Below are 17479 nucleotides of genomic sequence, written 5' to 3'. Positions count from 1 at the left end.
CTGCAGGAGCCTCTGCCAGTGGCCACTGGCCTCCCCTCCTCTCCAGCCTCTGTCCTGAGAGCTCAACTAACTCACAGGTAGCAAAAGAAAAGCTGGAAGAAGGCAATGGATTTGTCCAAGTCACACAGCAAATTAGTGGCAGAGCAGAGGCTGGAACCCAAGACTCAGTACTAGACAGGGGCTCCACTCCACCAAGGTGTGAGGTTGGAAGGTCAGTGTAACTTTACCGAGGTCTTGGCAAGGTGTGGGGAAATGCACAGAAGGTCGAAGTATGAGGACCAACTCTGTTGGCCCGCAACACTGGCCTCCTGCTTTAGGGAAAAACCTTACCCAGGGCATTCTAGGGAAATCAGGTGGTAACTGACCCAGACATGTCAGGAGGTCAGATCAGATCAAAGGAGGCTTCCCAAAGTGGCTATACTAATATTAGGAAAAAAAGACTTTAAAACAAAAAATGCTATTAGAGATGGGAGGGACATTTTATAATGACAAAGGGTCAACCCATCAGGAAGCTATAGCAAATATAAACATATGCACACAGTCCTAAAATACATAGAACAAAGGCTGAAGGGAGAAACCCACAACACAACAGTACAGTCTGAGACTTCCGTACCCCACTTTCAGCAAGGTACAGACTTTGGTTTTGTGTCTACTTTTGACTGGTTGTGATGGTTTGAGGTTTTGATGAAGTGCCAGCTTCTTATTTTTATTCCCTTGGCTGTCAGCTAGCTACATTAACCTAAAGTTTTCCATTTTTCTTCAAGACCCAGAGATGAAAAGTGGCAAAATGAAGCTCTCCTCCTCATCTTTGTCTCAGGCAGAAGAGATCCACTTCAGTTGTCCAGTCTGACCTCGAGGAATCAGTCCTTGGCTGTGGACATGGAGCAAGCCCACCACTCTTACCTCAAGCTGGGCCAGTGGCAGATGCTACTGACCATGGCTCTTTTTCCTGTTTGGTCCAGGATGCAGCCTCAGCATCCTTTTCAACATAGCACTCCACACAGTGATTCACCTGGGCATGAAATGGAGCTTTTGGTCCCACTCATGTAGTGTGACCTCAGTGCCCCAGTGCTACCACTCCTGAGCTGGGGGCCAGGGCTTTGGCTTAGACTAAAGCTAAGCCAGTGGCCACCTGCTACTGTATTCTCTCCATTAAAGTATAGGCCAGCCAGATGTCCAACCAATGTCACCCTCTTCCTCCTCACCATGTGGCCTCTCACGTCTGGAGCCAAGAGCAGGACTTGGGAGTGTCAATGACATCACCTTTCCTTGGAGAGGGTAGGAGTGTATGGTGTCCACACTCTGTCCTGTTCATTGTGTCCCAGGGCACACTGGTCACCCATGACTCAAGGCAGACATGGTACCAGAGAGCTGCCCCATCAAGGCTGCAGGTGCCCAGAGTGAACCCCTAGTGTTAGATGTATGCACATGTGCCGGTCCTCCTTAGCACGCAGCGAGGTGCTGGCCCCTCAGGGTCACCTTGAGGATGCCCCTCCCTCCACGGCCTTGGCATCAGATGAGAGCCTTGCCCCCCTGGCAGTGCCCATCTCATTACCAGCTGGGCACAGAGATGGCATCACCCATGCCTGCAGATGGAGCCAGTTGGCACAAGCATCTGTCTGCGTGGCTGGTTGAGAAATTAATCTTCCAGTCACCACGACCGGCAGAGGTAGGTGCTACTTTAAATTATGAGGGAAATTCTTTCCAATTTCTAAACACAGGGCCCATTTTATCAACAAGATATATATGATATCTCTGACAGCCCTTGCTTCCCACCCCTCTGCCTCCCTGCTCACCCCACACCAGCTGCAGCAAGGACAGAGCATAAAGCCCATTCTGCCTCTATCTTGAACTTTGTTCCCAAGCTCCTTCTACAAATGTGCCCACAATCAAGAGGAAATTGTACCTCAAGATACCAGCTCTTCCCTTAGAGGCCGCCTCCTCCCCCCTAGCCCCCAACATACCAGCATGAGTAGGTACTGTCTCTGGAACACTTAGTGTGTGTCCCACACCACACTCGGTACTTCTCATACACTAGATTACCTCAGTTCTCACGATGGCCTGTGATGGGATCCCCATTTTAATTGGGGGGTGGGGAACTGAGCCCCAGGCAAGTTAAGTAACTTGCCCAAGGTCACATAGACCACAGAGATGGTCCTGAGTCAGTGGGCAGCCTAAACCCCATGCTTTTAGCCAAGGTGCTATTCTGTGATTATCAGGCACTAGGCTCTGAGAGCTCATGTTTTTTTTTTTGTTTCGTTTTGTTTTTTGTTTTTTTGTTTTGATCTTGATAAATGAAAACGTTCCTATCCCTAAAATGATGCTTTGCTTCTTCTGAATCACTTTATTATAGTCAAAGCAGGCTATGACCTGCGGCTTATCCAGGGTGAAGGCATATCAACAGCTGAACACTGCTGATAAGATACTGGGATTCCAGAGAAGGGAGCCATTGTGTGTCGGGAAGAGACAGAGCAGGGCAAGCAGGTATTCAGGGAGAGGAGCAAACAATCGAGGGCTGGCGGAGGGGTCTCCTAGTCTGTGTATCTTCCATCTTGGCATCTGTTCCAGAGGCGTGGCTGGGACTGTGGGGAGGGCCCTGGGGCAACTCCTCCACCAAGGAACAATGTGAATGATAGGGAAGCTCTCACTGAGGTCTACCAGCACTGGTCAGGCTCTACACCCTTTACAAGCACCATTATCTCATTTATCATCACAGCAACCTGTTGACTTTCCCCTCATTTTATAGATGGGGAAGCTGAGGCACAGAGATAGTAAAAGTGGTGGAGCCAGAACTTAGATCCAGCTTGTTCTATGCAATTCCCGAGCCTCCATTCATGTCTGCTCTGGTTCGCCCCTGGAGGGCAGAACCTGCGTCCTCTCTGTCTTGTCACTAGGTTTCTCCAGTGCTTTGGGCAAGGCCAGCACAGAAAGGGAGCCCAGGAGCCATTTGAATGGCATGGAGGGAGGTCAGGGTCTGCTTGCTCTGTGTGCTTGAGTGTGTGGGGGTGGATCTCATGAGCTGACCTCAGTCATTCTTACTCATCCACTGGCCCTTCCTTCTGGCCATCACTCATCCAATCGTCCAGCCCAGACATGGGATCCACAGCTGTTTATAAGCACTGACAGATTGTTGGAATGGAGGAGGTGCTATCATCTAAGGGAGTAAATCAGGTCTTAACTGAGGAGTCTGGGTCTGGGGTGGGCTCCAGATCAGTGTAAATTAATCTGGCAAATTCCACCATAGAAGAACCGTGGGGCCCCCAAGGAGGGCTCAGTGCATTTGAGGAATCATGAGAAGTGGAGGTTGAGGTTAGAGGGGCTGGCCTTGGCCAGACCATGAGGGATCTTGAACGTCAAATCAGGAGATCATCCTTTATCCCAAGGGCAAAGAGAGACATGGATGAAGGAGTGTGGTCAGAGTGTTTTAGGAGAGCCCTCTGGCTGCAGAAGGAGGCCAGGGTGGGAAGTGGGAGACCAGTGAGGAAGCTGTTGTCGGGGTCCACGTGAGCACAGCGCTGGGGTGGAGGGGGCTGAGGCCCGCGGCCCATACCGTGCAGAGCTGAGCATGAAGCATGGCTCAGTTGAACGCACTTGATGGGCAGAAGGCCACTGCAGAGAGTTCCTTTCTCTCTCCGAGTTGATGTGCTCTGAGCAGGCCTCAGAGACAGGCCTGATGCTTTCCCACTCTGGTGATGGGGTCCCAAGGCCCTCTCTGGGGCTGGGGTGGTGCCTGGGTCCAATGGGCACTGCTGCGCCAGGAAGAAGTCTTTGCCTCCAGATTTCTGGTCCAGGGCTGGGACTGGGAACCACAACTGAGTTAGAAGATTCTACATGACCCAGGCCTAGATGTGGAGCTGGGTCTGGGGCTTGCTTCTCTTCCATGCAGATGCCGTTGGTACCCTCATTTATAGATGATGACACTGGGTCTTGGTGAGCTGAAGATTTGCCCTAGTTTTGTGGCACATCTGGGATTTGAACCCAGGTATGTCTGATAATTCATCAAATAGTGGCACCTAGCAGGGGAAGAGAGCAGGATGTGGTGGAGGTAGAAGCAGAACTGGATTCTGTTCCTGGTTTTATCACTCACTTGCTTTGTGATGTGTGGCATGCCCCTGCCCTCTCTGGACCTGCTTGCCAGCTGTCCAAAGAGACACTTATTTTTGAACTGTCCTCCCTCCAGCGTGGGTGAATGGGTCTGAGAGGGGTGGGGAGGGGGGTGGCAGCCAGGTGAGCCCAGAGGGGATGAGGAGAGGCAGTAAGATCCAGTCTTGTGTCAGGGAAATGGGGTCAGGGCTGGTTCCAGTCTGGGGAACATGCAGGTCAGGGAAACTGAGGCTGGCGATCATTATCAAGTCCTTGCTGAGCTTGGTGTACAGGCAGCTCTGCAATCCCTCTGTCTGGGTACAGGGAAGCAGTCTTTGCAGACTGAAGCTGCCTGAGGAGCTGACAAAGAAAGGACACTGAAACACTGGAGGTGCTGAGCCAACATTGTTAGATCTAGAGTCCTGCCTGCCCCCTCTGAGAGGCAGGCTGGAAGGAAAAGGGGGGGCCACAGACTCAAATCTGACTGATGTCTCCTGTCACAGAAAAGTCTGAAGACATTTGTCATAGGTCCACTTCTGTGGCAAGTATGGCCTTGGCAATGCACTTCTTCCTGTACCGCTACCAACACCAGTGTGAGGCTGTGTGGTCACTGGAGGGAATGTGGGGAAAAGGATTCAGGCACCATCTTCCCTCTGTTTGCCGTTGGCTGGTCCCAGCCTCCAGGCAGGGACGTGGAGAGGGGATGGGGCAGGGGACACGGCAAGGCAGGCTCACTTGCTTGGGCATTTCTGCTTCTTAGGGTGGCATCTCAGCCCACTTGCTGGTCCCCATCCTCTGGTTGCCAGGTGACTGTGATGGAGAGATGTCAGAGTGCTGGGGGCTGGCCAGGGACATCCATGCGGGGGTGCTGGGTCTTGGAGGACAAACCAGCAGGACAACATCAGAGGAGGGAAGGTACACTGAGGGGTGAGGTGTCAAGGGAGCTTAGGAAAGGAGGAGGTGCTCCTGGGGCAAGGCTGTAGGATGTCATCCTGATGGCACCTGAATGTTGGGATTCTGGGGGTGAGGGAAAGGCTACCTGGTGTTCAGGATTCTTCTTACAATGGGGATACATTTCTATGAGAAGTCAGCTAATGTCATGTCAGGGTCCTGAAAACTTTTACTTGGCCCTTTGTGGCATCACAAGTTGGGCAGATCATAGGAGAAAGAAAGATTGGAATGTAAAGTCATCTACAATCAATGCTCTATAAACTCACTCAGCCAACCAATCATCCATCCTCCTATGTATTTATCTACTTAGGCATCTACTCAGAATTCACTTGATCCATCCATCCATCCACCCATCCATTCACAAATACTAAGTGGGTAGTCCATGCCTGAACATGTTCTAAACAGTGGGGACATGATACGAATCAGATGAAAATGAACCTCTCAAACTGTGGGGGGCAAGAGGTCCCACCCAGGTGCCCCAGTGCTGAGAGGGGAAGGCCGGTACTGGATAGGGCTCACTGCTCCCCCTTCCCGCGGAGTCACTCTGCTTCAGTGTTTTACACATCAGTGTTCATAGGAGAGTGCTTCACTGCCCCGAACATTTTCAACCATTGCATTAAATATAACTGGAAAGTATAAGCGACTACCCACAGGCCTTTCATCATTCCATAAAGATGAAAGTGATTTATTCCACTACTAAGAGGCCATGTAAGATATTATTAAGATGCCACTTTAATAAACTCCCCAAAATTAACTCACATGTACTTCTACATATCTAAATTCCGCAAGTTTACTGTCTTGTCATCATTCACTAAGGTCTTATCTCTGGTTTGATGGGTTATTTAATGGCTGGCAAACTTGCTGTAACAGCATCACAAACCACGTTTCCCTCTTTCTGCGGAGGAAATGGTGAACTGGCCTATGTTACAGACCCAAAGCCATGACAGAATTAGGCTTTCCACTTGAACCCACACCAAACTCTCATTTTCTTGCTAGAATCATTGCTGGCCCCGATCTCCTCATTTTCTCTCCTCTTTTGTCCACGCTGAGAGTTGGCTCTTAGGCTATTTTCCACAAAGAACACAGGGTTATATAACACCAGGTGAGTCACTGTCATGCTTGATGAGTAGGAAATGCTGGAACTGTGTTGGGAAGCAGAGGCTGGGGGGCTGGCTTGGCCCACTCATCAGCTAGGGGGATTTGCTCTCACATCCCAGCTTGTATTACAAGACTCAAATCATAGCTTGGAAAAATGACCATTTACTACAACATGGACTTTCTAGGAAGTTCAATGAATAATTGATAGAGAAAATGTTAAATTTATGAATGCTGCAAATTATCCTCAGCTCTCCCACCATAGCTGGTCCAGACTAGGGCTGTGGACTTGGACCATAGTATCATCTTCCTCAAGTTTTCCTTTGGTCTTTTGCTTTTGTGGGTTCTGATTCTGGAAAATGTTAAAGGTGATGGGACTTAGTCCCCTGCTCCACAGAGGTTCCCTCAGCTCCCAGAATTTACAAGGGCATCTGATAAACCAGCACCAGGGTAACAGTGTGTGAAAAATAATATCCCAGTGGTGCCTGGGTAGCTCAGTCAGTTAAGTGTCTGACTCCTGATTTTGGCTCAGGTCATAATCTCGCAGTTCGTAAGATCGAGCCCCATGTCAGGTTCTGTGCTGACAGTGCGGAGCTTGCTTGGGATTCTCTCTCTTTCTTTCTCTCTTTCTCCCTCTCTCTAAAAACAACAACAACAACAACAAAAAAAAACCTTTAAATGAAAAAAAAAATAGTATCCCATATGTAGAGAGGGCTTATTCTAGGAATGCAAGAATGGTTTCAGACCAGAAAATCTATTAATATGTTACTTCAGTAGGTAGGATGAGATAAACTACTAGACTAGGCAAAGCCAGTGACCTCTTGGCCTTAATAAATCTTAGTGATCTTAATGGCTTGTCAACATCACATTGAACCACGGAGCTTTGGAACAGTTTCTCAGCATGTGGTTCATGGAACATGAATTCCTAAAAACATTATGGGATGTCTGCCCCCCAAGACTGCACCATAGCCCTGAGTGGTCTTAGGAGCCAAACCAGCCCCAGTATCAGGCCCTTTATTCACCAGTATTCTGTTTCCTGAGGTATGAGTGGCCTATGGTCCTCTGGGAGAAGGGATCACTCCTCAGCCACCTTTCTTGGGGGGTTCCCCTGCCAGCGCATCTTGTCCTAGGCTCTAGCTGAGTAAGACACAGACAGTCCTGGGTTCAAATCCTCACTCTGCTTCTTGCAGTTAGTGCCCCCTGGGTTCAAATCCTCACTCTGCTTTTTGCAGTCAGTGCCCTCTGAGCAATTTCCCCCTCAGAATTTCTATCACTTCAAGATTCAAGATTTTAAACCTTAAAATCGTAAGAATATCTCTTAGACATAGATCTAAATATGAAAGGCAAAACAGTAAAGCTTCAAGAGGAAAACACTGGAGAACATCTTCATGACATTGGGTTTCTTAAATAGATACACAGGTACTAACCATAAAAAAAGGGATAAGTTGGGCTATATTAAAGATCTTTGGTAGGAGTTGGAACTTCATGGGAGGTGGGCAGGGGGCCAGGGAACTGCCCAGGACTGAGATGGAAACAGGAAGGCTGTGCCTGGAGCAGGCAGAAAGTAGTGAAAGACTTTCTAAATATATTCATCATTTGCAACCTGCCCCAGGACACTGGAGAATGCTTCCCATGGAGGTCCCTGCCTGTACAGGTGCCTGGAAGCCATTAGTAGATGCCAAGACACAAAAGCGTCCTTCTTCACATCTTTGTGGAACAATCCTCCATTTCACAATGAGCTATTTCCCTCTAATGGGCTTGTTTTTTTCCGGGATACCCAAGAGAATAGCAGCACCGTCAATTACAGCAGGCCAATGTCAAATAGTGTTAACAGAGTAGAATACATCTTGTGATGGTACAGGAAAACTAACTTGGGGACCTAGGCTTCATGTTCGATGAGGGGACCTAAAACAGCCTTTCTTCAAACAGGCGATGAGTAAAAAGCCCAGCAGGATTGCTTTTTAGCTGGAAAAATGCAAATCTTAGCGGCTGACAGGAAACATGCGATATTTACCTGGGGCTGTGTTTTGATGATGCCTCACGTGACCAGTGCTTTTGGTGCCTCCAATCATCTATGTTTTAGGATTAGTGTCCCTTTGGTACCTCCCTCCTGCAGCAGCTTCTGCAGCAGAAGTGCTGTCCGTGGTTACTGAATCAAACCTAGAAACAGCCCCTTGTTGTATTTTTATAATATGTTTTTGTGTTCTTTTCTAAGTCAAAGCCGCTGCTGAACAAGGGGAAATGCTGCCTGCACCTTTCTCCTCTTACCTGACTTTTGTCAGCTGGCCGGCCCCATGGCTCTTGTAACAAGACAGTGGCGTATAGCTGGGCCTCTCATTCTTGTGCACTTAAAAATAAATCCTACTGCATGAGAAATGGGTGGATGTGCTAGGACTGAGCCGAAATTGAGATTGAAATGATGGGTAAACATTCATTCGTTTAACATTCGTTAAATCATAGGTCGAACTTTAGCCCCTCCTGTGGTTAAACTATTTAGTTCAGTGTTTTTAGTTAATACTCAATATAATTTATATTTTAAAAGAATTCAAAGAACACGCCACAGGGTTCTGAATATACAAATCCGGTTATAAATTACATAGTGTCTGAGAATTTGATAGTCATGTTCTTTTAGATAATTGGATTTTACGCTCGGTAGATACGCCAGTGCACTGGTTTTGCGCAGGTGTAATTGATCCCCTGCTCCCTGGTGAGGGGAACACAGGAGGGTGCCACGGTGCCGTGACTCCCATTGCTTAGGGAGTGTCAGTGACATGCTGCGTGCACAGTAGCCACATGTACGGTAAGAACAGTCCTTAAACTGCTGGGATCACTGTAGATATTTTTAAATGTTGGAGGTCACTTTTTATCTTGAAGAAATGACATTTTTGAAAAAATTTAAATTACTGCGTTAGCAATCCTTTAAAGTTAGTTGAATCAAAAACCTGAAATTCCAAAAATAGACAAAAACTCTTAAATAAGCTGGCCGTCCATCTTAAAAGGGGCCCACCCTGGGTTTTACATTGATAAAATTTTATTCCCACTATTTTTCTTGCAACATCCCTTCCCCAATCCTCACCTTTACCCCCAATTCCTAGGGGAGACAGGTATCCTCCGGGGAATGAAGGACCTGGGTATGGGCAGACAGTAGCTGTGGAACGGCTGTCTCTGGCAAGGCCTAGAGATTACCTACAGACAGGGAGTCAGGGGCAGAGGGAGCAGCCCCGAGAAGCTGACCGTCAGGGGCTGATGGGGGCTATGGTGTTTACATGCAGAGAAAATCAAAGAGAGAGGACTCTGGGAGGTAATAGGTGCTTGAGCTCCCAGAGGGATCAGTGTGGCCAGTGCCCTGGGCTGAGATCCAGAAGCCCTCCTTTGGAATCTTGTCTCCTCCCCTGGCGGGTCCCTGGGCATGTGATGTGTCTCTCTTGGGGCCTCTCTCTTCTCTCTGGAAAGCAAGCGGGCCTGTACGCTTCTGCGGTGACATCATAGAGGACAACCAGTTTTTCCCAGTCACCCTGGGCACAGATCCAGGCACAGGCAGAGCTGAGTTTCAGGGTAGCTAATCTAGGGTAGCTCTTGGCTGAGAAGTGGTTGTGTCCTTACACATTCCTATTTGCAGGAAAATCCATCTCCTTTCCCCACAGTGCACTTGGCTCTGTGATGCCACGGGTGAGAACTCTGAGGATCATGCTTCTCTTGGCAAGATTTCTAGATACAGAAGCCATTTTTCCCTTCACCAACCTAGAGCTCAGTTTCTAGATTCTTCCTTTTCTAACACTCCCTCCTTGTGGCAGAAGAGGCTGGATAGTCATCCAAGTGATGACAGTGGTGCCTTGATCCACGGGGCAAGATGGAGTCAGATTTGAAGGTAGAAGCATTAGGATCTGCAGACTAAATGGAATGGTAGTGGATGCTAAAAAGAGAAGTAAGAACTGACCAAGTTTGGGGCCGAGCAGAAGAAGGCCTGAGCTGCCGTTTACAGGGACGGAGAGGATGCTGGGTGGTTTTGGTGGGACTGGGAGTCAAGATTTAAGGTTTTGACATGTTACATCTGGGATGCTCTGGGGAGACCCTGAGCAGACATCTGAGTGCAGGTCCATCTGAGTGGGGCAGACAGTTGGATATGAGTCTGGAGCTCAGGGAGAGTCTGGAGCCAGAGAAGTAAATTTGGGGGCTGTCAGTATATGGGTGCTGCTCAATGCCATGAGGCTGGATGATATCACCTAGGGAACTCACTGCCAAGGGCGGGGGGGTGGGGGCAGCAAGAACCTTGCCAGCTATGAGTGCCCTGCAAAGGCTGGGGATAGTGTTGCCGTTACAGGTTCCCCCGCTCTCTGAAAGGGCCTCCCATGAAAACTTTCATAAGCCAAAATGGTGTAAAGAAGTAATTATTGTTAATTTGTTTGGGAAAAAAGGCTTTAGTGTTCCCAGATCCCCCAAATAACCTCTTTTAGGCTTTTCTTAGGACACATCTTGCTAATGGATGCACAAAGTCAATGGAGACAGGGCACAGGTGCTCACAGACAGAGTTCAAAGCTATGGTGGCTGGATGTGGAGATTCTAGGTGTGGTTCTGCGGAAGGAGCTTGGTGGGACCACTCTTGCAGCTTGGGCTGTGCGTTGCCTCTATCACGGCTTGCTTTCTAAAGAAATGCCGAACAGTTTTCACTTTTCACCTTTTTCCGCAAAAGCAAAATTGTCTTCTATTTCTTCCAGTTAGTGAAAACAGGTACTAACTTGGCTCTTTTGTAAAAGTGAACTGGCCTAACTCAAACTTTCAAAAACTAGGGAATACCTGTAGTAGTGAACACATTAGGTGTTCAAGCTGAAGTCGATGCCTTCCTGCCAGGGACTCTAATATAAAACACACGTTTAAAAATCAAGATTAGCTATCAGAGGCTGAGCACTTGCTACAGTCATACTCTGCTAGACCAGAGAGCTCTGAGTACAGGCAGCCAGGATGTTCATGGTCCTGTTGCAGAGATGACTCTCCATCCAAGGAGTGGGGTTGGAGGCGTGGACTTGACTCCACCCTGTCCTTGTGTCCATCTGTGGCTTAGCTAAAATTGAACCCTGGAAAGACCCACCTGGGGTGTATCCCTGGCCCCATCATTTTCTAGCTGTGCTGCCTGGACTAGTCTCCTACCATCCTTGAGGTTCAGCTTTCTCATGTGTGGAAATAGCACACTCATCCTTCCCTTGAAGGGCTGCTTCAAGGAAGTCATGTAAAGAAATGATCACAAGGCCTTGTAAGCCCTTTATCTCATTTGATCCTTACAGCAAGCCTCTGAGGTAGAGCCTTTCATTAACTCCCATCTTATAGATGAAAAAACTAAGACTCAGAGAGAAATGTCTACCTGAAGTCACTTCTGCTATTCTCTTGCCCACTCCACAGTCAGGCCACAGCAAGGAATGAATAGGGGTTTCATTCTACAGGTCAGTGATCATTGGGTGGTGCTCGCATGTACTTAAGAAAGTCTGACATTGCATCCAGGCTCAGTAGGAAAGAGTGCTGCAATTGATTGGCAATGTCTGCGCTGGGAATAGCAGTGGCGAATTGTGAATATGTCCTATCATTTGTGTTCCTTGCCCTCAAGTCCTTCCTTCTCTTGATAGCCAAGTCTCTGCAGAGGTAACTGTTATTGTAATGAGCAGAGCAGAAAATAGTAGCATCTGGTCTGAACCCCAAATTTACCTCCAGAATCCCCGTGTGTCTCCATTTTCCCTGCTCCATCACTAAAGACGTGGGTAATACTAAGCTGTGCAGGGAGGAGGTAGTCAAATGGGCAGGACTTGCAAGCTTCTTGAGCAACTTCTCAGTGTCTGGCATCAAGCTAGATTCTCCTTGTGGAGCACGTTAAATCTGAACATCAAACAAAAGGCTGGTATGACTGTTTCCATGTTATAGAGGAGCAAATTGGGACTTCTACATGTTAAATGGTTTGCTCCAGATGGCACAGCTGGTGAGTGTCAGTACTAGGCTGTACACGAACCCAAGCACCATCAACAACATAACTCTGATTCTGCGAGAGACCCAAACCCATGAGAGGCTCTGCCAGACTGCAATTTCTGCCAGCCTGTGGGCAGCCTAAGAGCTTAGCAGAGACAAGCCCCAGCTGACTTCTTCATGGATCAGTGGGTGCTACCCTACCCTCCCTCCTTCCTGCTTTGGTACAAGCTCAGTCTTTCCTGGGTCCCTAAAGCCCCTCCTCCCCAGATATGTTCCCCAAGGCCAGAGGGAGGCAGGCCACCAGCCATGTCACAGGGAGCTCCATAGGACTCCCATCTGCCAGGGGCTAAGAAGAGGTTGTGAAGCATCTGTTCTTGGAGCCTGGGTCCTGGGCGAATCCTGGGGCAGATGGAGAAGACTCCCATGCCTCCAGCTTTTCTGAGGAGCCAGGCAGGTCCTCCTCTACCTCACATAGTGGCTTAAGGCTTGAAAATGGCTCACTGGCCTCACACTTACAGACAGAACACCTGACTTCTCTCTCACAGTGGCCAAAGCCTTCTGAGCTTTCCCTTGCCTGTTCTTGCCTCCACCCTCTGCCTTAAATTTTCTTACTTGCAGAACTTGGGGGAGGGGGCTGTCTCTGGAAGCCAGGGATGAGCTGCAGTGCCCAGATGGTGGGTGAGATGGGGTGGAGGGACTGGGGAATGCTGCAGTGGGGGCAGTGCCTGGGAGGGGTTGGCCCAGCCTGGTCTGGTTAATGCCTGCTCGACTCCCAAGAGGCCAATGGACAGTCCTGCTTCGCCCAGTGTCTGAAGCTGTGGAAACTGGGCAGATCCACGCCTATTGCCTGGCTCTCCCCCTACACCAGTTACCTTTCCCTGCTCACTCTCTCCAGTCTCCTGACCCCCACTCCTAGGAGTGGGGTCTTTCTTAGGAAACTTTGGGGTTTGTTTTTCCTTTGGGGGACTTCTTCTTCCCTCTTTCTCAATTGGCAGGGGGTTAGGCATATAGAAACCCAAATGGGAACAAGCTATGGCTCCTACCTAACTTCTCCAGGTTTTAATGGGTTTTGGTATCTTCACATGTACTGGGAAAGATGATTTTATGACCTAAGAAAATTAAAGAAATTCCATTAGATGTCTAAGTTCACAGTACAAGAAAGGGGGTGTTACAAAAGAGTATGTGTGTTCACGTCAGGGCCCTCCTGGGACTTCCAGTTCCATCCCTTAGAATGTTCCTGTGTCAGGTGTTTTTAGGATGTCTGGAGTTCTGTGGTTCTGCGTCCCTTCCAGGACTTGCGTGAGGGTCTCTGGTCGGTGAGCTGAGGGGTTTGCCCACGAGGCATCTGTTTCATCTTGATTTGTTTACGTGTCCGGTTGTGCGATAAACATTTACCGAGGCAGCGATTTCCAGGTTGAATCTGAAGTGTAGCCCAGATGGAGGCAGAGTTTGAATGGCAACCTGATGACCCAATTTGCAACCCCCTTACTCCCTGGTCTCCTCAGGCGGCTGGCAGTGATGGGTGTGTTGGAGGGGAACTGAGGATCCCTCACAGATTTCTGGCCTGAGGGACTGAATACATGGTGGTGCCCTAAACGAACACAGCAAAACCAAGCCAGGCCAGCTTGGAGTAAAGAGCTGTGTCTGGGATAGGCTGACTCCGAGGTGCAGGGGTCGAGGCTGCCCAGGGGAGACAAGCAGCAGAAGGCAGAGGAAGGAATCTAAGGGCAGGCAGAAACCAGGCTGGGAAAGAGCCTTGGAAGCTGCTGGCCTAGAAGCCTCAGATGAAAGCAGAGTGGGGATGGGAAGGTCTAGAGTGTGTGCAGGGGGAAGGCCAGGGCAAGGCTCGGGCCCCAGCATCCCAGGGCAGATATCCACCCTCCCCCGCTGCCAAAGGACACCACCAGTGGACAGTGAGAGGATCAGATGGCTGGAGGGGCTGGAAGAGAACCCAAAGGGCTCAGGGGCAGGGAATGCAAAGGACAAGTCATCAAGAAAGTTGAAGTGACCAACAGGGAGAACTGGAAGTTAACGGAATCGGGTTAGTGACACAGAAGTCAATGGGATGTGTGGCTAGGGTGCAGAAGCCAGACTGAAGTGGGCTGGGGTTGCTGAAAGGGGGGACAGTGAACACTTTTCAAAGGAAAGGGAAAGAGTCAGACTGGAAAACGTGAGAAGAATCCAGCAGAGGAGAGGGATGATGGAAGAAGAGGTAGCAGGGACCCCTTCTCCATAAAATCTGAACAGATCCCAACCTATATGTAGACATGAGTAGAGCTGCACTGGCTGAAGAAGTGGGGTGGGGTGTGGGGGTGAGGGTTCTGCCCGCCCATGCTCCCCTTGCCTTCCGTGGAGCCTCACAGCAGCCCCGAGCTCCCAGAGCCCACTGGCCTCACACCACCCCTTCATCTTAGAGAAGACGACTGGCTGGCCAAAGCCACGGGAGAATCTGGTGGCAGAGTTAGGAGCTTCAGCTCCTCCCCCATCCAGTGCCTTCAGCTCCTCATCCAGAGTGTTTGACTATACATTTATTCATTCAACAGACATTTATTGAGTGCTTACTGCATGCCAGGTACCTGGTCTGTAGGGATGTCTAGGAACCGCTTCTGAACAGCCCCAAATACCGATGACCACACCCTGTTGACCTCAGGAGGTGGGTATGCAGAAGGCTGTCTTGCACTCATGGCCTCTGTTTGTGTATACAGGCAGGGCTTTGTGGGGTCTGGCTTGACCTCAGAAAGTTCTGGAATGCCCTCTACACTCAACAGCCCAGTTTGACCCTTTACCAGTCTTCTCCATTCCTAGCTGCCCAAGGGGGTAAGGATGTGGTCATTCTAACCCTCTGTGGGGCAGGTGTCCCTGGGCTCCAACGTGTCCCTGAGCGCGCAGCCTTCTCATCTGGCCTGAATTTTCTGATTATGGCGCAGCAGCAGTGACAGCGGTAACAGTGACTTGTACCAGCACCCCCCGAACACCGCTCCTGGCACACTGAGTCACCACCCCTTTATCCCCCAGGGCATACCTGGAAATAGTCTCACTCTGATGGGATACGCCAGCTTCTTCTGTCCCCCACAGTAGCAGTCCCTTGATGTTCAAAGGTTTAACAACCGACGTTTCAACCATTTGGAAGAGAGGACCCCAACCCCAAGCAGTGACACGTAACCAGTCGTACACATTTGAACAGACATTGGTGAGTAGGGGTGAGGGATTAGCTAGAGTGAGCACGGGAGAGGGGGAGATGACAGGTAGATAAAGGGGGGCCTAGGGTGAGGTCCTTGATTTCACACAGATGCACAGTCCTGACTCATCAAGGAGAAGGGATGGGGGGGTTATGCATATCCTCCCAAATGGCACCAAGTGATGTTGGTTTGGGGGGTGACAGGGGACATGACGAGAAAAAGCAGGTGACTGCCATGGGGACAGGGGAAGGGAACACCAGGGTAAGGGTTGGAGCATGAGTCAGTGAAGATGGGGCTGGTGGAGACTAAGGGAGCTGCAGCCTCGAGCTCCAGGGGTGCACCTGATTGAGCCCATCGCCTTCTCATGGGCATCAGGGAGCCAAGAGAAGAATGTTATGGGCAAAATCATCTCAAGACTCCATTAGGTGAAATGAATTAATTAGTAAACGAGGGGCTTCAGGAATGGTTTCCTTAGGACAGTGCACTCCAAGGAGTGTGTTCTGCAGCACCCATACTGGGAGACACTCCTGTGGCCAGTTAAATTTGGGAAGGCCACGGGGCATTCTCTTTCCTGTGGCAGCCTCACAACACACATCACCACATTAAAGGCTCTAAAAGTCCTGTGGTAACAAAAGCTACTTAACTTGTCTCACTCAGCATTTCCCACATTCATTTGGCCATAGAATTAAAAAAAAAAAAAAAAAAAAAAAGCAATCCCATTAATATCCCTCAGAGGAACCCCGACCCACAGTGTGGCAAGTGCTGGTACAGAGGGATTGGCAAAAGTGGGATGTCTCTTGCAGATGTCAGGGGTCTTCTGTGTTGCCCTCCCCCTACCCATCATATCACATCAGCCCCTGATCAGACCCTTGGGGCTCTTTGGCCAAACATCCTAGAAACATTCTCTGCAAACTTGACTCCAAGCCCGGCCCTTGCCTGGCCTCGAGCCATGAAGGATGTGAAAAGAAGACTTACAGGGGCAGGGGCGTTTGAAGGACATGTAATCCTTGGAGCAAAATAGCGGAGCCAGCCTGCCCACTTGTACGGTTCCAAGTCCTTGGAGAAATGGGTCCTCCGCTCACCTGCAGAGACACAAACAGAAAGGTGATGGGAGTGCCCACATGGTACCCAATGACCCTGCCAGTTTGGCACTCAGGTCCCTGGGCTGTTAACCTCTGGGGAAAGGGTGGTGACTTTGACAGCATGTGCCCAGTCTGGGTGGGGGTCTGGGGTCCAGCTCTGGGTGGTGGAGTGTGGGGGTTCTGGGGCAGGGGTGGGGCAAGTGCATCCTGGGGTCTCAGTGGTGGGTGGAGGGGGGATTATCTCCTCTGGGTGGACGCTTGAACAGGAATGAGAAATGCCCTAGTGTTCTCCTGTCTCATGAATCTGCCTGGTACAATAGCAACAGACGATGGCAGTCTGGGCATTTTATAACTGGAAGGACCCTTACAGATCAGCCCAATGTTCTCATGTCACAGGGAACAGACCTGGAAAGGGTAAGGAGCCAGTTCAAGGTCCCAGAGCTGGCTTTGGAAGGTGCTTAGAGTTGCCTAACTGAAACCTTATTATTATTACTATTATCCCAACACCTTTAAGGGGATGATGCTCTTTTCATTCTCATTTTATAAATAAGGAAGTTGAAGCTTAGAGAGGTTATATAGCTTGTCCAAGGTTACACAACTTCTAATTATAGGCTGGAACTAGAACCCAGGTCTTTCTTACCCCAAAGCCTCCATTGCCAGTGAGCATATCACTTAGAAGGCACCTAATAAAGACCAAGAGAATGAAAATATCTCTAATCTCCTTGCCCCACCGCCCCATGAACTTGGTGTGAGCAACAAGGGAGCACCAGGTCACTCTAACACCCATTTGCAAGAGAGGAAACATTTTCAAAAAGTAACCCAACCTCCTGTGCTGCTAAAGATCTGAACCGGTTCAGTCTCTCCTGAGCTTCAAGTGACGTGAGGCTGTGTGAGCAGTGGGGAGATACAGTTGTTTTGTAGGGAGTGTGGTCACTAGACTTGCAGAAACCAAACTGTACCTTTGGGGTGGAGTTTGGTGGGGTCCTGTGGGGGAGAGCTTGCAGCCAGGGGCTAACAGGAAAAGAGCCTGGCCCCTCCAGGTCCCAGGAGGCAGTTGACCTCCCTGATCCCGGGGAGTGACAGTGTGGACAGAGCTTTTGTCTAAGACTCAGGTCCCAAGGTCCCCACCCTTTTTTTTTT

The 17479-nt window shown here is 49.6% G+C and overlaps 1 protein-coding gene and 1 long non-coding RNA gene across 4 annotated transcripts in view; one reads left to right on the top strand and one right to left on the bottom strand.

Moving 5' to 3' along the window:
• The window catches only part of BEAN1 (brain expressed associated with NEDD4 1), a 34600-nt gene that overhangs the window by 8353 nt on the left and 8768 nt on the right, over positions 1–17479 (bottom strand). The window contains exon 2 of the mRNA XM_039222116.1: positions 16233–16339. Coding sequence (XP_039078047.1) covers positions 16233–16257 — 25 coding nt within the window. The 5' untranslated portion in view covers positions 16258–16339. The remainder of the gene's footprint in view (positions 1–16232; positions 16340–17479) is intronic.
• LOC120223918 overlaps positions 1–17479 on the top strand; it is a 30856-nt gene that overhangs the window by 12243 nt on the left and 1134 nt on the right. The window contains exons 3-5 of one of the 3 annotated variants that reach the window (XR_005526408.1): positions 765–1669; positions 2354–2484; positions 15154–15268. This is a non-coding gene — a long non-coding RNA (uncharacterized LOC120223918). Of the gene's footprint in view, positions 1–764; positions 2323–2353; positions 2485–15093; positions 15269–17479 lie in introns of those variants that run through there. The other 2 variants (XR_005526407.1, XR_005526405.1) reach the window with 2 other exon arrangements.

Source organism: Hyaena hyaena, unplaced genomic scaffold (genome assembly GCF_003009895.1).
Source record: "Hyaena hyaena isolate Hyena2069 unplaced genomic scaffold, ASM300989v1 scaffold_18, whole genome shotgun sequence".
Classification (NCBI taxonomy): Eukaryota; Metazoa; Chordata; class Mammalia; order Carnivora; family Hyaenidae; genus Hyaena; species Hyaena hyaena.
The sequence above is the reverse complement of the archived record's forward strand: the minus strand, read 5'-3'. Positions and strand labels throughout refer to the sequence as shown.